This window comes from Heterocephalus glaber, unplaced genomic scaffold (assembly GCF_053883595.1).
Source record: "Heterocephalus glaber isolate CG9 unplaced genomic scaffold, H.glaber_assembly_v1.0 deba00001564, whole genome shotgun sequence".
Taxonomy (NCBI): domain Eukaryota; kingdom Metazoa; phylum Chordata; class Mammalia; order Rodentia; family Bathyergidae; genus Heterocephalus; species Heterocephalus glaber.
In genome coordinates this window covers 15,874,720-15,897,829 of record NW_028258351.1, presented here as the reverse complement: position 1 = coordinate 15,897,829, position 23,110 = coordinate 15,874,720, and the positions used below count along the sequence as shown (strand labels likewise).

At 43.5% G+C, this 23,110-nt stretch overlaps 2 protein-coding genes across 13 annotated transcripts in view; one reads left to right on the top strand and one right to left on the bottom strand.

Moving 5' to 3' along the window:
• Positions 1 to 12,838, bottom strand: part of Cyb5d2 (cytochrome b5 domain containing 2) — a 29,120-nt gene extending 16,282 nt beyond the window's left edge. For 3 of the 9 annotated variants that reach the window (XR_015443300.1, XR_015443301.1, XM_004857237.4), the window contains exons 1-3: positions 12,302 to 12,777; positions 6,671 to 6,811; positions 1,714 to 1,900 (exon numbers count right to left, since the gene is read on the bottom strand). Coding sequence is in view for 7 of the 9 variants with exons in the window: in XM_004857237.4 (XP_004857294.1) it covers positions 1,714 to 1,900; positions 6,671 to 6,811; positions 12,302 to 12,551 (578 nt within the window). In the remaining 2 variants the exon portion in view is untranslated. Of the gene's footprint in view, positions 1 to 5; positions 339 to 1,713; positions 1,901 to 6,670; positions 6,812 to 12,301 lie in introns of those variants that run through there. The other 6 variants (XM_087192005.1, XM_087192003.1, XM_087192000.1 and 3 more) reach the window with 6 other exon arrangements.
• Positions 12,839 to 12,959: 121 nt separating this feature from the next.
• Zzef1 (zinc finger ZZ-type and EF-hand domain containing 1) overlaps positions 12,960 to 23,110 on the top strand; it is a 140,751-nt gene continuing 130,600 nt past the window's right edge. For all 4 annotated transcript variants that reach the window (XM_013076794.3, XM_013076795.3, XM_013076793.3 and 1 more), the window contains exon 1: positions 12,960 to 13,446. In XM_013076794.3, coding sequence (XP_012932248.1) covers positions 13,093 to 13,446 — 354 coding nt within the window. In that variant the 5' untranslated portion in view covers positions 12,960 to 13,092. The remainder of the gene's footprint in view (positions 13,447 to 23,110) is intronic.

Here is a 23,110-nt window from a genome sequence, read left to right as displayed (position 1 = left end):
AAAAGCATTAATTCATGATTCTCTCTGGGGAAGAAAGAGGTAGCAAGCCAAACCTATGAAAAGGAGAAGCCATGCCACTTCCTGTCTTGGTGTTGTCTCAGACGGGCAGCATCCAGCCTAAAACTTACGCTCTCTCCTGACTTCCTCTAGCTTTCCCACACAGCACCAATGTTACTGTTCACAGGCTGATGGTAGAGTCAAGGTCTCTTTCATTGTGCTCCCCAGCCCTGCTCCCTCAATTAAGGCAAGGGAAATGGGTGAGGATACAGAGAAGCTGGGCCTCCAGAAAGCTCGTGGCTTCGCTTGTATGCTCTTGTCCACACAATGAATCAGCTTCCCTGTAGAACAGAGTGGGGTGTGGCCCTGCTACCCTTCGCAGTGGCAGACATCCCTATTTCCCCCTCAGTGAGACCTGGACTCTTACTTTGAGGACCGCTGTGATGGTCAGTTGACATGTCAACTTGACTTGAGTAAGAACCAACTCAGTGAAGCAAGCCCTGGGTGTGCCTGCAGATGATCAACATGTAGGCTGCAAACTGGGGAAAAGCCACATCTGGAGGGGCATCAATCAACAGGCTTGCAGCTGGGATGGAATAAAAAGGGAAAGAAGACCGTCTGCCCTCTGCTTCTTTGGAGAAGCTCCGGTTTTTGAAATTGCCTTTGGATGTTTGTCTCCAGTTCCTTCAGCCTTCCAGTGCAGACCCTTCAGCTTTCCAACACTGACACATAACAGGACTGCAGTGAGCTCTACGCTTTCTACCTTCCACTGGCTTTTCAGGCTCTTCAGCAATCAGGTGACCCGACCATTCTGCACTGTCTCACTCCTGATTCCACAAGCAGCCATTATAAGCCTACCTAGTAAATCCTTTATACAATCATATATTTTTATATTAAATCCGTTTCTCTAGTGAATCCTAATATATTTCACCTCTCCTTTTTTTCCCTAATACTAGAAATTGAGCCCAGGCCTCGCACAGGCTAGGCAAGTACTCTAACTTTGAGGCTAGGAGGTTTGTCCAATTTCTAGTTTCTTTTGCCCCCTTAAGAGCTAAAGATTTCAGAGGCTCCAGTTGAAGTTTTAAGTCAGGCTGGCCTGATAATTAAAGCAGGAAAAAAAATCTATTTCTTCAGCTTCCCAAATCAATCTGAAATAATCCCTGTGGGATCATTTCTAGTCTAGCTTACTTCACTTTGTTCTTACATGAAAAGACTTTTCCATCTAGCCTGCACTTCCTGGAATGTCAGAATGTGCAGTGCTTTTAAAACAGCACCTGCAGGCCTCGTGCCATGGGCCCACCTCCCCATCCCTCTCCTCTGCAGGCAGGAAGGATTTGTGCTGAGAGAGACAGGAAACCCTGGCTCAGGGATAGCTGCACAGGCTGAAGCAAACAGGAGATAGTACTTGTGCTTTCTCTTTCCCAGACTAGGAATCTTCCTTCAGCAGCATAGACTGGGAGAGGGGAATGCCCAGGTCTCAAGACAAGTTTCAACCCTAGTGTTTTCATTTAGTTGTCTGGAGAGAGGTGACACCCTCAGTAATTTTTAAATTCCCCTAGATCTAACATGAAGCCAAAGGTGAGAGTCATTATCACAGCGCAAAGATATTGTGAAAAACTTAGTAATTCATGGATTTCCTGAACAATGTAGACAGGATGGCCTGAAAGTTTTGATTTGGGAGACAGGTGAAAGGCAGCAGAAGGGAAGCCTTCTTACCTCTTCTGGGAACACCAGAACCGGGTGCCCTTGGTGGCACTCCACTCAGCATTGCATGGTGGGAACTTCTGCTTCTCTTGCTGGGCCTGTTTATTAGCCTCCAAGCCTTTGGCCATCATGGCTTCTACCTGGATCAGCTCTGGGGTGGGCAGCCCGTCCTCTCTGTAGAACCTTCCTATCACCCTTCCTGTGGGGACAGAAGGCTGAGGTCAGAGTAACAGTGGGACTGATGTATGAAGAGATGCCGAGCTCTGTGAGCAGCTGGAGTCAGGCTCAAATTCCCATGGGTTTGGCCTTCAGGGGTCTCCAAACAGCCTGCTGTGTGTTCCCTTACTAAGAACTTATATTAGGGGGTCATTTTTCAGGTGTGTGAAGCTGGGGATGGAACTTAAGGCCTGGCACATGCTAGTCAAGCACTTGAGCACTGAGCTACACCCCAGCCCTAGGGGGACTTCAGTGCCTTCTAGCCCAGCCACTCAGCACCTTAAATGACTCCAGCAAAAAGCTTCCCCATGGGTCCTCTGTACAGAAATGATCAGATCTTCACTTCCAGTCACTGTTTCTCTGAGGGTGGAGCCATGTGTGTGATTCATCTTACTGATGCTCTGCAGTGCTTGGACATACATGAATAAATGATGAAGGAATGGCTTATTGGTTCATATATTTTTATGGCTTATTTCTTCCCAATGTCAAATTGTTTTGCCTTATGTAAGTCTAAATAAGTCATTCCTTGAGCTCTTACTCAATTTCGGGCACTATGCTAGCACTTTACCAACATTTTTAATCCTCACAGCAGACCTATGAGAAATAATTGTTCTCATATTTGTAAGAGAGAAACCGGGAGACTGAGTAACTGGGGAAGTCAATGAAGTTGGTAAGTGGTCTGACTCTGTTACGGTTTAGATCTAGAATGTCCCCCCAAAATCGCATGTGTGGGGCTTTGGGAGAGTGGCTGGATCTTGGGGGCGTTGTACTCACTAGCGGATTCATCTACTGGTGAGTTCACTGGTGTGCTGTTGTGAGGTGGGACCTGGCTGGAAGAGGCAGGTCACTGGGTGGTGACCTGGAAGGGTACACATGTATGTTGCACCACCACCACCCCCGGCCACCTTTCTGGCCACCATGATGTGAGCAGCCTTCCTCTGCCAGCCCCTTCCACCATGCCTTTCTACCTTGGAGCCAGCTGACCATAAAATGAAAACGTGAGCTAAAAAAAACCAAACCTCTCCTTTAAGCTGTAGGTGTGGAATATTTTGTATTTTCTGGCCCAGTCATTCAGTTTCACACACATTAAGTGGAAACTTGTTCTCATTTAAAATGCCTGTCAAAATTTCTTAGTCGAAGCTATGGAGGCAGCGACCAAGTGGTCCACAGCCCTAGGCCAGCACCAGTCAAGGATCAGTTTTCCTGGGTGCAGGGACCTAACATGTCCAAGCCCTGAGGGCCCAATGGCCTCACAGGAAGCACCAGTCACAGGGCAAGGGAAGCAACAGAAAGCCCTTCTGGGAGGCTGGATTAAGTAGGAGGTAATGTGTACATTTGCCCCCAACCATGTGGGTCCAACTTGAGACTGGCAGAACTGACTGGGATTCCAGTGGCACGTTTTAGCAAGTCCATGAATCCATTCAAGCCCCTTCCCTGACTTCCCCAAATCTGTCACGTCTGTCCTGTGTTATCTGGATGAACCTTGGATCTCTGACTTCTCCTTCACATCCAAATATATACCTTCCATGATTCATGTCTACCCATTAGGAAACCTTGTCCTGTCTCTAAACTATATCCCAATTCTGTCTACTCTTCCATTTCCACTGTTACCATCCTAATCCTAACCAGGCTATATGAAATAAGCCTCCCAACCAGTCTGTTTCTGGTTAGCCCTTCCTATAGATTTCTCTCCACAAAGCAGCTGAGTGCTCTTTTAAAACATGAGTCATATGTCATTTCCATTCGTGACCAAAACCCTCCAATAGCTTCTTAAAGCACATGGATGAAATATAAACTTTTAAAAATTTTTGTTGTTTTTTTGAGTCAGGGTCTCATTAAATAGTCCAGGCAGAGCTTGAACTCACTGTGTAGCCAGGCTGGCCTCAAACTCTGGGGGATCCTTTGGTCAAGTGCTGGGATTACAGGCGCATGCCACCAGCCTGGATTTTGTTGTTGTTGTTCTGCTTTTTGAGACAAAATATAAACTTATCTGGGCCTCCGAGGCCCTATAACCATTTGACTTGTGGTACTGAGGCCTGAACCCAGGACATGTTAGACAACTACTCTACCTCTACCACTGAACTACATCCCTAGCCCCCCCTTTTTTGATACTGGGGGTCGAACTCGGGTCCTTGTGCTTGTGAGGGAGGTGGTGGAACGACAGCTAAATCCCTGGCCCCTAGCCCTTTTTTATTTTGAGACGTCTCACTAAGTTGCTTAGGCTGGCTCTTCAAACTTGCCATCCTCCTGTCTCAGCCTCCTCCTGCCTCAGCTGAGGTTACAGGCATGGGCCATGGTGCCTGGCTCATTTGACTTCTGTTTGGTTCTTCCTAAGCTACTTCCTCTCCCATTTACAGTCAGCTCCAGCACATTTGTTTCTTCTCTATTCCTTGACCATGTTTCACGGCTCCACACCTTAGGCACTACTCCTCTCTGAGCCTGGAATTCTCTTCCCAAGTCACATCACAGACTGATTTGGAGCCCTATCTGGAGTTGTTTGCTGTGCTTACTTGTTTATAATACGACTCTTCCAACCAGGCCAGCTCAGAACTCAAACACCTTCTATATAGCATTCATTCAACTTGTTGGATGAATGAATGGTCCCAGGCCCTTAGTTGTTGGGTGGCACAGAACTTTCAGTTACCCAGGGGCTCCATATTATATAGTGACAAGTGTGTCTTGATGAGTTTAGACATGAGACTGGCCAAAGGACAGGAGAAGAGGGGGGAGGGGCGAAGGCAGAGAGAGAACACAAAAAGCGGGGGGGGGGGGGAGAAAGAGAGAGAGAGGAGAGCTGTATCATGAAAACAGTGGTTACTAGCTGGTTCTCTAAAGCCAGTTCTGTATCCAGAGCACAAATGTCACCTCATTTTCCCTTGAGGCCCAGTTGTGTGACTCCACCATGGCTTCCTCACTACCTTCAATTCAGTCTGTGTCTTAACAATACACCTTCATCCTGATATGTCCTGAGGGTTTCTGATGACCAGAAAAAAACCTCACCTGGTCCTCATCCTAGAGTGGGCAGGAACTGTATTCTTCTCATCCATGCTCCCGTGAGGACCAGAACCACAACTTACCAAAAGCAGACATTCAAATATATCCTGAGTTTAACTAAAATCCTTCTCAGGCATTTCCAACTATTTGCTCCCTCCACACACACATTATACATTGCTCCAACAAGACTAGTTCATTTGTCTTACCACATCAGGAACAGCTTCCCAAATCTCAGTAGAGTGTTTGCTCTAGAATCTTTTTGCTCATTCTCCTTCTTTTATGTTGAGTTTGCTTTTCTTTATTATTAACTCAGCAATGTTTCTACTGGTATTTGGCAACCTCATGGGAGAAAGGAAGAACTGGGCCTTCTAAAGTCCAGATGGTCAGCTGGTCAGGGGTCAGCTCCTTCAACAGCAGATGTAGCTGCGGTCTCAGGAACAATGTGCAGCAGACCAAGGAAAAAATAAGGAAGTGCGTGTCATAGGCTGGGATGACAAAGGCCAATGATGATGAGATGGGGACTGGAAATGGAAAGGTACGAGGCTTTAGATGTTATGAAGAAAGCCTTGGCCAAGTGGATGTGGAAGGAACTGAGGAGTTAGTAAAAATGGTAACCCCAGAAAAGGTAACCCCAGCAGTAATGACAGAAGCAGATGTTCAGAGGCATCACAAACAGTTCCAACTTAGACCTCTTCAAATGGTGAAGTGACACTGGCATTTCCCATAAGTTGGCCATAAACAAGTGGGGCTCTGGTGAGAGAAGAGAGGTGTAGGTAGATGGAAACAAGGCCCCCAGGCATGCCGACTTCAGTGCCATGTTTAGCATCTGGAACACTTCCTTAGGATGATGGGGGTATCTTTCCATTTATGAAGCAAGTTCCCTCATGTATTACCTACCAGTAAGTAGAAAGTGCCATACCCTACACAGCTAGCTGCAGCAAGTATTTGATTAGCATAAATTCCACCTCAAAAGACACTGCTCACAGGATAAAATAAAAGAGAATTAGCCCAGCATGGTGGCACATGCTTGTAATCCCAGCACTCAGGGGGCTGAGGCAGAAGAATTGCTGCAAATTCGAGGCCAACCTGGGCTACACAGTAAGTTTAAGGCCAGTCTGAACTACAGAGCAAGACCCCGTCTCAAAATATATATATATATTTATATAAATAAAATAGAAGAGAATTATCAAAACTACATAATAATTTAGGCTTCAAACCTTCCTGGCTGTGTGCTGAAGCCAGATGCATAGAACACATTGAAACAAGATAGCTATACTCTTGGGGCTAGCTGTTCAGGGATGGTGCAGGCGACCACTGGCTTTGGGCAACCGAGGCCAAGGCAAAGGGCTTGGCATTCCTCTCCCAAGATTGAGAGTGAGCGAAACGGGTCCCACATCCATTTCCTCTGGGGCTCACTAACAGCCAGAATTTAAAATGAAAAATCCAGGGTAGGGGCTGGAGATTTAGCTCAGTGGTTCCAGCGCCTGCCTCACAACCGCAAGGTCCTGAGTTCAATCCCCGATACCAAAAAAAACAAAATCCAGGGCTAATTTTCAGACTGGTTTTGGGGGGAAGGGACAGGGGGTGTTTGTAGTGCTAGGGATCAAACCCAGGGACTCACACATGCTAAGCCAAGCACTCCCCAGCCCTATTTTTCAGATTTTAACCTTGAGGGCAATCCCTAAAGAATCCTGGCCCCTTGAAAAAAACTGCAGGACAACCAAGTGAAACCTATGGAAATGACCTGAGGAATACCAACCCACAAATACGTAATTCTTCTCATAAAATGAAAGCCAGTTTTGAAGGGTCAGCATCTCAGAGAAGGACAAATCAGCTACATCATCTACCAGGCCTGCTTCAGAGTAGTCTCCGGTCACAAATGCTCTGGATGCATCTCGGCCTGCAGGAGAGAAGCTTACAATAGATTTAGTTGTACCAACTCAAGAATTTGTTTTCTAGCTGGGCCTAGTGGCCCATGCCTGTAACCTCAGCTACTCAGGAGGCTGAAGCAGGAGGATCACAAGTTTGAGGCCAGCCTGGGAAACTTAGCAAGACCTTGTCTCAAAGTGAAAAAATAAAAAGAGTTGGGGATGTAGTTCAGCATCAGGAGTACAGTGCAAGGTCCTGGGTTCAATTTCCAGTATCACAGAATTTTCTTTTTTAATGTATTTTCTGAAAATCATCTCCTGACAACCTTAGCCCCAGGGAAATATAATCCTCCTTCTCTATGACAGTTGCTCCTGGACCTGGAACACACATCTCTGGGGTTTGTCATATTCTTTCATCTTCTTTCAGCAATATTTAGCACAGCTAAATATTCTACTTCCTTTGGCTTCCATGACACTACACTTCTGGTTTTCCTTCTCCTTCTCTAGCTCCTGCTTACCAGCCTCAGTGATCAATTATTATCCATACCCTCTCACTTGACAATCTTATCCACTCGTGAGGTTTCAAATCCCATCTCTGTGCCAAAAATCACCAAAGCTCAGACTTTTCCTGAGCACCAGATCTGTAGGTCCAACTGCCCGCGTTACTCAGCTGTCTCACAGACATCGTAAGTTCAAAATGTCCACAATGAGTAACAGTCACCAGCAACCCTGCCCCCAGAACCCTGCATCTCCTCTAGTGTCCCTATGCGTAAATGACAACCAGTTGTACAGTCTAGGAATGCAGTCCTTTTCACCTCCTGCTGCCCTCATTTGATCAGTGCCCAAGTTCTTTATTTTCTTCCCCACTAGTTCCTATATCTATCTGACTCCACCAACCACCAAGCAAGCACAGGCTGCCATCATCTCATCTGACTTACCGCAGCAGAACACTCATGGGTCTTCCGCCTTCATTCTTGCCTCACTAATCTATTCTCCACAGAACACTAAGACCCTTGCTCCTTTTTTGGCAGCATGGTGATCAAATCCAGAGCCTTGTATATACATGCAAGGCAAGCACTCTCAAACTGAGCTACACCCCCAGCCCCACCCTGTTCTTTTCATCATAAATTCATCAGGTCATAGCTCTGTGAAAAAGATCCTTAGTGGCTTTCCTTTGCCTTGGGGCAATACTCAAATTCCTTAGTCACACAGTGCCTTACACCAACTGCCACCAACCTTGTCTTGTCACATTCTTCATTGTTCACTGAGCTTGTTCTCTCTCTTCTCTCCCACTAGTTTAGGGCATCTGGCAAAACTGGTACTTTTTCCTTTTAACACATCACAAAAATAACTCTTTAATTAACTGCAATTAATGGTATCTACTTAACGTCAATATTTAATGTGTGATATCTATTTGTCTTTTCTACTAGTCTTCTTAAATTTATTTTATTCATTTATTTTGGATTTCTTGTTTTGACATAGGGTCTCACTTATGTAGTTTAAGCTGACGATGAACTCATTATGTAGCCCAGGCTGGCCTCGAACTTGTAGCAATCTTCCTGCCTCAGCCTCCCATGTGATGGGATTACAGGCTTGTGCCACCATACCTAGCTGGTCTTTGGGGGGGGCAGTCTGTTTTTTATTTATTTATTTATTTACTTGGTAGCACTGGGGATTAAATCCAGGAGCACTCTACCATTGAGCTACATCTCACCAAGTTGCCCAAATGGGGTTCAGCTTCCTTATTAACTATCATTACAAGTATGACCCACTGTACCTGGCTAGTCTGTTAAGTTTTATCAGGAAAAAGAAAGCACCAAATTTATTTAATATTGATTCCCTAGTATCTGGTACAATGCCTGACCTTTAGTAAATGCTCAACAAGTACTCGAGGAATGAAACCTATACATTTATAGCCAACTGATTTTTTTTTTTTTTTTGGTATTGGGGATCGAACTCAGGACTTTGCAGTTGCAAGGCAGGTGCGGTGCCACTGAGCTAAATACCCAGCCCTAGCCAACTGATCTTTAAGAAGGGTGCCATGTCAATTCAGTGAAAGAAGTTTTTTTCAACAAATGATACGGAGGCAATGGAAGAGCCACATTCAAAGGAATGAATTTAGACCCTTATCTCATACCATATATAAAATTTAACTCAAAATAGATCTAAGACCTGAATATTTCAACTAAAATTATAAAACAGGTATACCCAGGTATGTTGGCACATGCCTGTAATTTCAATACTCGAGAGGCTGAGGCAGGAGGATTGGCATGAGTTCAAGGCCAGCTTGGACTATATAGTGAGTTCAAGGCCAGCCTGAACTACATAGTAAGATCTGTCTCAAAAAAAAAAGTATAAATTTTTGTGATTTTGATTGTACAAAGAAAAAACAGATAAACTGTACCTGATCAAAATAATCAAGACCATAATAAAATATGACTTCAAACCAACTAAAATTAAAAAAAGAACTTAAAAAATTTTGGTGAGGATGTGTGTGGAGGAATTGAAACTCTAATATATTCCTGGTGGGAATATACAATGGTGCAGCCACTTCAGAAGAGAGTTCAGCAGTTTACTAAAAAGTTAAACAGAGTTACCAGATGACCCAGCAATTCCACTTCTAGGTCTATACCAATGAGAACTAAAACCATATATTCACAAAAATCCTTACACACTAATATTTATAGCAGCATTATCTATAACAAGCAAAAAGTAGAAATAACCCTAAAGGCCATCAACTGAAATGTAGACAAATTGTGATATAACTATACAATAGAATAGAAATTAGCCATAAAAAGGAATGAAGTCCTGGGCATGGTGGCACATGCCTGTAATCCCAGCACTCAAGAAGCTGAGGCTGGAGGATTTCGAGTTCAAGGCCAGCCTGGTCTAGACAGTGAGATCCTAACTTAAAAAAAAAAAAAAGGAATAAAATATGAATAATTATGGATGAGCCTTAAAACATTATGTGAAGAAAAAGAAACCCTACACAAAATATATACTATGTTATTTACATAAAATGCCCAGAATGGGCAAATGTCTAGAAGCAGAAAGTACATGGGAGTTACTAGGGGCTGGGACTGCTATTAGATATGGAGTTATTTTTTTGAGATGATAATATTCTCGAATTAGATAGTGGTGGTGTTTATCAAAGTTTCTGATTATATTTTTAAAGTATACTTTAAAAGGGCAAATTAGCCAAACATGGTGGTGCACACCTGTAATCCCAGCACCAAGGGGCTAAGGCATGATGATTACCATAAGTTCAAGGCCACCCTGAAGAACAGCAAAACCCTGTTTCAAAAAAAAGCACGGCCAGGGATTTAGCTCGGTGGTGCCACAGCCTGCCTTGCAAGTGCAAGGTCCCGAGTTTGATCCCTGGTACCAAAAAAAAAGAAAAAAAAATTTTCTATGAATTGCTTTTCAATAAAAGTAGCTGGGCATGGTGGCACACTCATGTAATCCTGGCTACTGCTGAGGCTGAGGCAGGAGTATTGCAAGTTTGTGACCAGCATGGACAACTTAGACCCTGTTTCAAAATTTTAAAAAAATTTAAAGCCTAGACATGTACATTATACCTCCATGAAGTCATGTTTCAGAGATCACAGCCTCAGTCATTCATTTTTCCTTAAAACCTAATAATTGTTTGTGGAAACCCACAAAATTTCACAGAAACTGCAAATATCCTCTCTTCTGAAGTTGTATCTTGGTGAGAGGTTTGCAAATAGCCAATCCGATAGCATTATTCAGTTCTCATTGCTGCTGACTGGCTGCTGCCCTGTAACCTATCTCCACCTCAGCATTCCCACAGGTACAGGTACAGGTGCTATACTGTGCGTAGCTATCTCAAGTATTCTCGGTTTTGCTCTTCTTAAAGCCCTAAGATCCCTAAGATGATGCCAAAATGTCCTGCACCTCCCAAGGCTTTATTAACACAGTATTTTATTAAATTATATAACCGCATGAGACATAACATATTTAGGGTTTAAACTATAAAAATAGACATTCATAGGCATTTTTCTGACCATATTTGAAATTCGTGGTTTTTCACAATTCACAGTTGCTTTAGGAACCTAACCCCCCGTGAATTTTGGGGGTCCACTACATCTTAATGTTAGAGCGCTTGCCTAGTATGCACAAGACCCTGAATTCAATTTCTAGTACAACACACAAAAAGAAATGAAAAACACTGACTGAATGAACAAATAAATGAACACACCTAGAGACATTTCTTACTCTTCAGCACCTAGCACAAGGTAAGACACATGGTACTGGTCAATAAACAGATGTCTAACGAAAACCTGGCACACAGGAACTCAGTAGACAGGAGGGCACATTGCTGATATCATCCCATAAATGTAAGAGTTATGCCCATATTTGTGCATACATCCATACAGCTGTCCTGCGAACCAGCATGTGGCAGGACAGGGTACCAAAAATGCTCTCAACTGGTAGGTACAAAAAAACCTTGGCCCCAGTCCCAGCGGCGCTTTTAACTCACTGTAGGCCTGGTTTAGTTCCTTCCCCAGCTGGACACTTTAAGTAGCTTGGAGAGAAGGAAGTGACTTGTGTTTAAGTGCCAGAGGCAGTTTCCCAATTCCCCTAAGAGAATGTAAAGTGGAAGATGCTTATTTATTATCAGCCTAGTCACTGACCTTAAGCTTTCTGCCTCACCTTTTCCCTCCAACACTTTTTGTTTTCATTTGGTTTCCACTGCTAAGGCAGTATCTAGGACTAGGCTGGTGATTCTGGTCCTGTAACTGCTTAGTTATGAAAGCTTTAGGCAAATAACATTTTTCAATCTCCTCAGGAGTAAAATGGGAACGGTAGAAAAAAAATTAAAATTGTTTGAGGCCATGTCTTTTTTTTTTTTTTTTTTTTTTTGAGATAAGGTCTCACTATACTGCCCACGCTGGTCGTGAACTCCTAGTCTGGTCTTGAACTCGTGCAGCCATCTGAGTTGCTGAGCGACAGGCATATGCCACCATGATTCTAAGTATTAAAGGGCTTAAAGGACCCCTTTTCCTGAGCTCTAGCTTTAGTCTTTTTTTAAAAAGGCACATGAGTGCCTTTGTACTGGAAATCACAACACACAAACCAAACAGATACCTTACCTTTTTAGAAAAAACCTGGGATGGCAAGAAGGGTATTTTGGGTCACGACATATAGTGGTGGCTGAAATTAAGAGAACTGTGAAGGTAGGGAACTGTGAGCCGTGAAGGCCCTGCAGTAAGTCTTGCACAAAACTTCCTCAGGCTCCCAACTCTGGGTATTAGGTAACGAGACAAAAGATACGCTTCTCAAGCATAGGTCACGCAGAGCGGTGGAGGGAGGGTACAGGTCGAAAGTAGCTGGCCATAGTCCCGCCCAGCGAGATCATAAGAATGGTGCAATCGAGTCCAGTCCGCCACGGGAGTAGGACAAACGTGGTGGTCTGGGAAACAGGTGAATAAATAAAGAAGGCGGTGCAGGGGGCTACAGACCCGAGCAGGTGGAAAAGGCCTGAGTGGCCTCTCTAATACCTGCGAAGCCGCTATAGTGGGCTCCAGGTTCGTAGTGCCTCCGGCCAGAGGACACGTCGTAGACACGGCCAAGCAATGCCAAGTAGAGACCCGGATCTCCCGGGCCGCCGCGGTAGCGGGACAGTTCCTCGGGTATGAAAAGGCGAAAGCCAGCCGAAGAACCACACCAGCCCAGGAGCCACGACGTTATCACCGCCACGGCCCCTACGGCCAGGCTCACCAAGGGTCCACGCCCGCAGGGTCTCCGCATTAAGACATCCGCACCCAAGCCACACTTCCAAAGTTGCCGCCTCGCTGCCCAAAACTAAGATGGCGGGGGCGCCGACCGTGACGTCATCAATGCGACTCACTCAAAATCTGGCGAAAAGCTCACTCCTTGGCTCTCTTTCACATACTTTTCAGCGTAGCTTGCGGACGTGGAGGAATGCTGAGAAAGCGGAGCAACAGTAAAAGACCTTTCCTTACAGTTTATCCGCCCCCAACAAAAATGGCGGCAAGGCAGTCTGCAGGATGACGTAGAGGTTATGACAGACGCGCTCCTTGGGAACTCAGGGTTACACCCTTTGCTGCGGTAGTCTTCCTGTAGGTGTCGTAAGCTGGTGGAGTACGCTTGACGATGCCATTGCGACAGCAGTCCTCGCTTGACGGCCAAGAAACCGGAAGTCGCTCCTGCCGCCGTCGTCTCCTCCCTGTCCCCGCCCGCTGGGTGCTGTCGGAGGTTGACAGGTCGAGGCTGGGAGGCGGCGGCGGCGGCGGCGGCGGTACAGACCTGCACCCAAGACGGAGGCCCCATGGGGAACGTTCCGAGTAACAGCAGTGAAGACGAAGCGGCAGCCGCTGGGGCCGAGGGCTGGAGTCCACACCAGGACTGGGCGGCCGACTCGGGAACGACCTCCGGCTCGGGCCCTGGGGCCCCAGCACTGCCGCCCGCCGCCGCACTGCTGGAACCGGCCAGGCTGCGAGAGGCAGCGGCTGCGTTGCGGCCCTCACCGCCCTGCGAGTCGCTGGTATCGAGGCACCACGGCGCGCTATTGCGCTGGCTGGAAGAGCGGCTGGGCCGCGGCGAAGAGTCCGTCACTCTGGAGCAGTTCCGGGAGCTGCTGGAAGCTCGCGGAGCTGGCTGTTCGGGCGAGCAGTTCGAGGAGGTCAGGGCCGACTGGCGACTCGGGGGCGGGGACGGGGCAGTAAGCCCCCAAGGGCGTTAAGAGGTGGGCAGTTTTGGAAAAACTAGGCAGGAACCGGTAGGGTCCGCAGCTTCTTAAAATAGAAGCGTGGGGTTGCCGGGACCCTTTTGGAATGCGCCTAACCTGTTCACTCCGGATGCTTTCTACGTCTGTAGCCTTTATTACAGATGAAATGAAAAAGCCCAGTCTAGGCTGTTGTTGCTCTGAAGAGCTAAAGAAGCGGAGATGTCTTTTCATACTATAGTTCAGATATTTGTGCGGTTGAAGCTGTATCAGTTACTCTCTGGAGCTTTCTTATCAGACTCTAAAACTGTTTAATGGAAATGATGTTCAAGGATCAAGGGAGTGGCAGTGAAAGCCATTCTGTTTTACTGGCCTGGACAGGGTTTTGCAGAACACCTTCCTAATCCAATGTGAGCATCAGTAAATGTAGAAGGAGATGACTCATACTCTACAAACCAGTCTAGTCTCATCTCAGAGAAAACTAGCGTTCTGGTTTTCATTTAAATCTTTATAAGACCGAAAATTGGTAGGTAAATATCTAGTTTCCTCTGAATATTGTACTTACACAGGTTTCTCTCATATCTGTACTGAATTCTGCCTTTTAGCGTTAGGAAAAGACTGATCCAGGGTCACTCAGTGAGTCATTTCAATGGCAAATCTGGAACTATTACCCAGCCCTCTTGATTTTTACAAATGTTCCACTACCCTTTCCAAAGATCCTATTTCAGCTCCACAATGTTATGACAAAAAAGGTGTTTAATTTGTGAAAATGAATACACTACATAGAATCTTCAGTCAGTGAAGGGTGAGTACAAAAAGCAGTAAACCAAAGCCAGGCATGCTACCACACTCTGGAGGCCGAGGCAGGAGGGTTGCCAGGAGTTCCAGGCCAGCCTGGGCTTAGTCAGGTCCAGGCCAGCCTGAACTACATAGCAAGACCCTATCTCAAAAAACAAAAACAAAAACAAATCAGTAAACCAACAGACCTTGTCATGTGATTAAAAGCTTCTGTATACTTTAAAACCAGAAGCTTTTGAAATCTTTTTTGAATGTTTTCCTGTACATGGTGAGAATATTCAGATAATGTAGTTTATATCCTTCTTTTATCTTCCTTTAAAATGCCTTTAAGTCATCCCAACTCTTAAAAATGTTGATCATATTAATGAAAAGTTTCTATTTTTTTAAATTTCAAGAATATACATAATACTTTCATTTAGTACCTAGGCATATGATGAGTCTATAAAGTAGTGGTAGAAGAAACTATTCAGATCTGCTCAAAGAATCGGCACTTTTCACATTTGTCTAAAAAGTAAATGCAGAGAAACAGTATTTACATTTTAAGAGTGTCTGACAGGAACAGAATTATAGATGAGCTTTATAGAGGTCCTTTAATATAAGGCCTAGAAACTGTTGGGGCACAGTCCAGAAAATCAAGGGCTGTGTCATTATTGAGTTGAGCAAATATTTATTGGGTGCTAATTATTTACCAAGTGCTAATCATTTGAATGACAGTGGATAAAGCAGATACTTGCTCTTGGTGTATGGTGTGGTAGAAGAGACAATTCAATAATTAAAGGTGTGGTGTTATATATATGTTATATATGGGAATATATATGTTATATGTTATATATGGGAAGACATAAGGGGTAAATAACAAGTCTTTAAGCTCATCTAGAGAGTCAGGCAAGATTTGCCTAAAAACGTAACATCTCTGCGCAGGCGCAAGGACCTGAGTTCAATCCCTGGTACCAAAAAAAAAAAAAAAAAGTAACATTTGACTCCCAGTTTTGAAAAGTGAAAGGAGCAGGAGTAGTGTTTTCAGGTAGAGATAATTGCATCCACAAAAGCCCAGAAAATGGAGAATTTGGAAGGCTGGAATGATGTTTTAGGTTAGACAAATCCCCATGTATCCGTGATTTAAGCAAAAAAAAAAAGAAGCTGCTTTCTTATGTAAAAGTCCAGGAGGCAGTTCAGGGAAGATGTGGTGGTTCCAGTCATCAGGATCTTGGCTTCATCCATCTCCTGCACTCTGCCTCCACAGGCACCTTCCATTTAGTGAGCCAGTTGCCTCCTCCTGCTTTCACTTTCTACATTACAATAGGTGGGAAAGGGTAAAGGGAAAGAGTCATGCCCGCTTTTAAGGGCATAGCATGCATCCTGCTGGCCCAGATTTAGTCACCTAGCCATGCTTAACTATCCAAGGAAAAGATCTTTCTTCTGTGGCCATAGATTCAGCTAAAAGTCAAAATTTAATGACTGTGGAAGAGAAGAGCAAATACAGGGTTACAGTTAGCAGTCTTTAGCACACATGGCTAGATCATAGACTGTACGAGAAGGAGAATGAGGCTAGAGGAGTAGGCAGGGACCAGACATTCATTCCCGTTGAGGAATTTGCAAATTAGAGTTTTAAGCAAAGTACCATGATGATTCTAGCTATCTTGTAGAGAGTAAGATGGAGAAAGAGTCTAGTCAATCCAAAGAGATCAGTTAAGAGGCTGTTGTTACCGTCTAGAGGTTTGGTGGGTAGAGCTAGGGAGTGACAAAAGATATGAAGTGGTGAAGTGGACAACTTTGAGAGCAGTTCAGAAGGTAGCGTATATATACGGTCCTCCTCCTCCTCCTCCTTTTTCTTCTTCTTCTTTTTTTTTTTTTTTTTCAGTTTTTTTGAGACAAGGTCTCATTATGTAATTCAGGCTGGCCCTGAACTTGTGGCAGTTCTCCTGCCTTAGCCTCCCAAGTGCTGGGATTACAGGCATGTGCCACCATCCCTGGCTCAGCATAGTTCTTGAAGGCATATTGGATATGGATACAGTATTAGAAGGAGAAGGAAATCAAAGATGACTCCTACATAACTGACTTGAATAAGTATATACTTCTGTGTATACTTACATATTTAATTTTACATTGTTCATTCTACATCTAAGTTCCGAAAGTGTATTATACTATTTTGATACAAGTTTAAGGGTTTTGTAAAAATGAAATATCTTTGTAGTAGCAACTAAAATGATGAATTATTTCCTTTCTTTTTTTTTGGTACTGGGGATCAAACTCAGGACCTTGTGTTTGCCAAGCAGGTGCTGTGCTGCTGAGCTACATCCGTAGCCCTTCCCTTCATTTTTATAAGAGCTAGCATGGTAGAGCAGATTATCATTGATGTATGTGATTGATTATTTTAATGCCAACAGTTTCCAAGTATAACATGTTTGTTCTTTGGTCTCCTAATTTGCATTGCTATCCTTGACCACCCAGCTATCTTGCTTTCACATTCTTGTGACTTTAGTGCCTTGAGGTGGTGTCATAAAGAAGTTCTTGAAGTTGTACTATGGACCAAAGTCTGAAAGGTAATCATTTTTATAGTATGATACACATTTTCTCATGATAGGTGTGGTCCAAGACAAGGACTCTTGGGCCAGGGATTTAGCTCAGTGGTTTCACTGCCTGCTGCGCAAGCGCAAGGTCCCGAGTTCAATCCCCGGTACCAAAAAAAAACCCAAAAAACGAGACAAGGACTTTTTGGTTTGCTCACAGGGAGTAATGTGTAATACACTTCTGTGTGGAACAGAAAGAGTGATAAAATTAAATTCTTGTTTGTCATCAGAAACTAGAGATTAGATATTTTTTGCTCTTAATATAGTGTACTTCTGGAAAATCAGGAAGGCTTTAGGGCAGACAAAAATGCTGAGCTCAAGGTTGATGGCACATAGCTTTGCGGTGAGACTTTAAGATGAACAGGTCTTATTTTATTAATTCACTGTACTGTGAAATTCATTGGGCTGTCAGCTATGAGGAAAGGGCTATTTTGATTCATTTGTGTTCATCATCTTGCTACAATTCTGGCTGGGGGCCAGTGCGCAGGAAGCATTCTACCTGTAGTACCCTCAGTGTGATTTACAAATTAAGGTGCGGTCATCATCTCACATTGAGTATTTCTTAATCAGTCCATAGCCTTTTTTTTTTTTTTTTTTCAGTACCAGGGATCAAACTCGGGACCTTGTGCTTACGAGGCAGGCGGTGGAACCACTGAGCTAAATCCTTGGCCCCCATAGCCTTTTACTAACAAGATATTTCTTGGCATTGGAGGCAACAGTTAAATATAGTTTCTGTGAAAACTAAAAATGATTCTTAGTCACTGTAGGGTTTTAGAAGAAATTTGGAAAAAAGCCTTAAAGTCTATCTTGGTATCATTGTGTTATAAGCATTAATCAACTAATTTGGAATGGCTATGATCCCAAGAAATGTGCAAATAGAATTATGCATGTGTAATTCTCTACACTTCTAAGACAGAGTATGTGTTGTACACCATAAAATCACAACATACTCCAGGCATTATTTATCGTCAGTCCATAGCTCTCAGCTCCCCACTGCCCAAAATATATATCCTCTGAATGGATTGGAGCCCACAGGTCAACCTGATTCACTCTCGATCTTATCTGTGTCTGCCTCATTGAATAAGTCCCTTGCTAACTGGTAGGACACTTGCCTTATCCTGAATATGGATCTTCCATCTCTTATTCTTCAAGATTTCCCACTTTGGCACCCTCATCCGGCTGACTTCAAGCCCACCTAAGGCATGATTCAGATAGCCCTTTGCTCCATCCTAACCCCTTTCTACTTTGTAGGGCCATGCACTTAGCAGTAGTGTGACATTTGAGAAAGGCTTCACTGAACCAAGACATGAGAGGATGGAAGAATTTGCTTGGCAAAGGAAGAAAGGGATATTTCAGTTAAAAGGCAAGGGACATGCAGATATATTGAGGAGAGAGAGAGAATGAATGCAAGCACCTTGGGAATGATACTCCTTTGGCACACAGTTGAAAATCTGAGCTGGTAGGGACCTTGTTAATCATTGCTTGAACACATCTTCCTTCCTCCTGTTCATAGCATCCTGACTGGATATGTAGTTAGCCTGTTAATGGTGCCGATGACTTTATGTTTTATGAGTCTGCCCATTCTGCTTTTCTTTAGACTGGGCTTGAGAATTGACTCAGGAGCTAACCTGCTTGTGAGCAAATCCTAGTTCCACTGTTCTCAAGCCAGGTGACATTAGTTACCTTACTTGACCATGCTGTGTCTCAGTGGCTTCTACCTTATGTCATTTGTGTCAGGATTAATGTGTTAGTTCATGTAAAGCATCTAGAATAGTGCCTGGCACACTAAATTTTCATAAATGGTGTAATGGGCAGTGTTATTTTTCTCTGATGATGTTTACTACAGCTGTGGTGTGACAATGATTTAAATTCTTAGACTAGGAACGTGAGTCTTACAGATGAGCAAACTGAGGCCTCAAATGGATAAGTGATCTACCCAGTCAACAAATGGTGAAACTGGGACTAGATCCAGATGTTTTGACTCGTGATGGAGTGTGTTTCTCTTAAATTGATCCAGCATGCTGTCATCATACCTACGCCAGTGCATTGCGTTCTGCTGGTCTAAGCCCACAGTGCTGGTCTGTGATGATATTGGTCTTGATGATATTGGTCTTCATTCTCATGTATGCAATGCAGTCTTTTTTTTTTTTTTCTCTCGTTACTCAGGACTTTGCACTTGCCAGGCAGGCGCAGCACCACTGAGCTAAATCCCTGTACCTGCAATGCAGTCTTATCTTGGTAATGGTTAAGAAAGTTAAACAAGACTAGATGAGTGTCTGAACCCTCATGCTACCTCATGCTGTCTTCAGGCCAATGTGCATGGATGGAAATCTGCAGCCAGTCAGCCCACTTTTATCTGTAATATGGAACCATACTACAGTCTAACTAGATTGTAGTAACAGTTTTTTTATAGTTTACTTTGTATTATCTTATTCATGATCCTTTGTGTTTTGGTTTTCGTTGTTGTTGTTTTGGTTTGATTTGGTTTTTGGTTTTTTGAGACAAGGTCTCGCTGTGCAGTTCAAGCTGGCCTTGAACTCACTATGTAGCCCAGGCAGGCCTCGAACTCTCAGTGTTCCTCCTGCCTCAGCCTCCCGAGTGCTGAGATTACAGGCATGCGCCACCACACCTGGCTTTGTTTGTGGTCCTTTGGATTCATACAACAAGCTATGGGGAAGAAAGGTTGAGCAAGATGAGGAATTGAGACTTAGGGAGGACCAAAGCTTGTCCCAAGTGTCACACCGTGTAAGTGGTAAATCTGGCACCACACTCTAATGCAGGTTTCCTCTCAGTCTGATCCCGTTACACTTCTCATCTCTCCACGTGATCCCTGCCATAATGCCTGCATTTGGGTGCTGCCTGATTAGTTACCATGTGGATGGCAGAGCACTAGTGGGAAGGTGTTGTTGGAGGAAGGCTGAATCATGAGGAAAAGAAGAGTACAGCAGATCAGGGTACCAACAGCATGGAGGTGGATGTTGGGTTCATTAGTTTTTAGAGAGGCAAACTGTAGACTTGTTCCATTTCATACTATTAGATTATACCTAGTGTATAATCTACACTTGGTTGAATTTTTTGGCCTTACCCTCCAAAGCAGTATGTTTCAAACTACCCTGTTAGTGGGTTGGAAATCTATGAAGTAAGTCTTACATGTTTAAAAACAATGAAGCAGAATAGAGAGGAATAGAAAATACCAGAGTACATCATATTTGATGAAAGAAAGTTGCATTGTTTCATGAAACTTTTATACAAATATATGTATACTGTGTTCCTTATAATACAACTAAATATACTCTTATGGTGAATCAGCCAGTAAAACTTGAGAAGTACTGCTCTGAATTTTACTGGGAAACTACAGGGAGCCAGAAGGGAGCAACTACAGTGAGGTGAGTCTAAAACCATTCCAAATGAGAACTGGCTGAAGGAATGGAGGGGTGGGGGGAGACTCAGAAGACACGATCACTGCTACCAGTGGTCTGAGGGGTACATGAGTCAGATGTGGTCTGAGTTATCCCGCGGAGTGGTAACTTCTGGGAGTCAGATTTCCATTCCTTGTAGGGAAAGAGAGTTATTGCTGTTAGAACTTACCAAGGGACATGAGCTTTTCATCACTGATTTATTTAACAAAAGGTAGCTGACCACTTACAGAGACACTGGAGAAACACAAAGGCTTTAAGAGATTCGTAGGTCCATTCCAATATGAGGGTCTTTATGGATCTGGGATGATTCACCCTCTCAACCCTTAATATTCCCCAGTGGCCCCAGAGTACCCTTACTGTAGTATCTGAGTTCCTCACCCGGTCTTCTAGAATTTCTTTATTCTGAACTCTGTCCATCTCTTCAACTACTACCCCTGCTTCCTTTCCAGCCACAGCAGGTAGTTTATCATCTGCACCATCTGCCGTGTACTCCATATCTGTATTCACACTGTGCCCCCTCTACCTGGGCTGGCTTCTTCCTTTTCTTATGCTTATGAACTCCTAGTTATTTATTTAAGCTCAGTTTTAGGGCTGCTTTCTCTAAATCATTTTCCCTGAATGCCCCATTCCCTCTTGGGCTTCTGGTCTCTGCACTGTCAGTTGGCCTGTGGTTGATAGTGTGAGGTCTAGACTCAGATAGAACAGGTTTCAAATCCAAGCACCATTATTAACCAGTACTAACCATGTGACTTTGAAAAAAATACCTCTCTGCTTTTCACTAGTAAAAAGATAGTACCTATTTTGGGGGTTGTTGAGTGAAGTTGAATTAGTCCATGTGAAGTACTTAGAACTACACATGGTGTGTAGTAAGTGCTCAGTAAATGTTAGCTTCTATAGTAGTTTATGGTGTTAGCTTCTGTTGTTATAATTATCACGTTTATTACACTGTTGCTCTTGATTTACTGATCTTTTAGGCTAAGGTTTCCAGAAGGCAAAGACTATGCCCTGTTCGTCTTTGTATCCACAACCTTAGGTATATGTATAATGGCTGCTTCTCAGTGTTGAATGAATTGCTGTGTGAAGTCCCATAAAACAAGGTAGATATTAAGTAACCAAACATTTCTTTAAGGATAATTATGGAGTGCTAGGAAATTACATATTTTGGGGGGAAAGCTGTTAGTAAAACTATTGTAATCAACAGAATATATTAAAAATAACAAGAATATCATCAATTTTGTAGTCTTGCTTATATATATTCATGATACACACTAGGAATTGCATGGGAAGCTGTGAGCCAGACAGCAGTTGGAGTTGCTGGTAGCACCTGAAAGTATAGAAGTTTTCTTGGAACTAGGACTTGAGTGCCACTTTGAGATTTAGAGAGAGCAAGGCACACTCATAGGGTTGATAGGAGTTAACCTGGGCAGCAGGTACAGAGTCAAATTCTGTGCAAATTCTGTAGACTGTGGGTGGAAGAAAGGGCTAGAGGTAAGAGGTTTTAAGCATGTGGATTCTAGACTAAAAAGAATCCCAAAGGATTTCTGATCAAAGGAAGGAGAACTGAATCTTGGAGCCTTGATTCAATACCAGCTGTAAAACCTCAGGCAAGTTTCCCAACCTCTCTGTACAGCTATGAAATGAAGCATTAATAGTATCATTATGAGAAATTAATGACATATGCTTAAAATGTTTTGCACAGTACCTGGAATCTAGCATGTACTCAAACAGTAATTCAGTTTCCTAATCCACCTATCATTTCCAACCAAATGGGCTACAGCTGTGCTACTTCCTTGGATCTTGAGTCATACAAATATTATTTCCTCAGTATACTATAATATTGAAAGGCTGGGAAGTATTACCTGACTGTAGTATTCATACCACTGCACCTCAAGATGGATAGATACTATGCTTCTGTGCCACTTCCTCCCTTACTTCTTATGTTTTGTTGTGCTTAACTTTTTCTTTCTTGTTTGCTTGTTTGTTTCTGACAGGGTCTCACTATGTAGTGCAGGCTGGTCTTGAACTCACTATGTAGTGCAGGCTGGCCTCAAACTTGCTCCAATCCTCCTGTCTCAGCCTCCTGAGTGCTGGGATTATAGGTGTGTGCCTCCACACCCAGCAAATGGTGTGTTTTTAGTCTTGCATTTTGGCTGAGTATTGACTTTGGGTTTAGAACCCCTCAAGAATGTTAAGCCATTGCTGTCATTGCCCTCTGCCTTCCATGGTGACTACTGAATTCCTCTGAGTCCATTCACTCTGAGACCTTTTATGAGGACGCTTTCTGTTCTCTGTGTGTAGGAATTTTTCTTTCCCCTCATTGTTATAAAATTCCATGATATGTCCTCTTCTGTTGTATAGATTATTTAGCTCCTTCAGTCTCCAAATTCACATCCTTCAGTTTGGGGAATTTTATCTTGAACCATAACTATTATGATTTCCTCTCCTGCATTTTCCATGTTCCATCTTTCTCAAATTCACGTTATAGTACTTGGAAGTTGGACTTCCTGGACCAGTCCTCTAATTTTCCTTCTTTTGTCTCTTCCAATTTCTAACGTTTTGTTGTTTTTCTCTACTTTCTGGACCCTTTAGTTAACTTGACCTTTCAACCTTCCTAATGAGATTTTTATGTTTTGGTGATATTTTAATTTTAAAACCATTTAAATTGTTTCTCAATATCCTCTTTTTAGTAATAGTATCCTGGTCCTTTCATGGTTGCAGTGTCTTTTTTTTTTTAATCACATACTGGTGATGGTGGTGGCATAACTCTGAATATACCAAGACCTACTGTATTGTTCATTTTAATAGGGTGAACTTTATGGTAAGTGAATTATATAC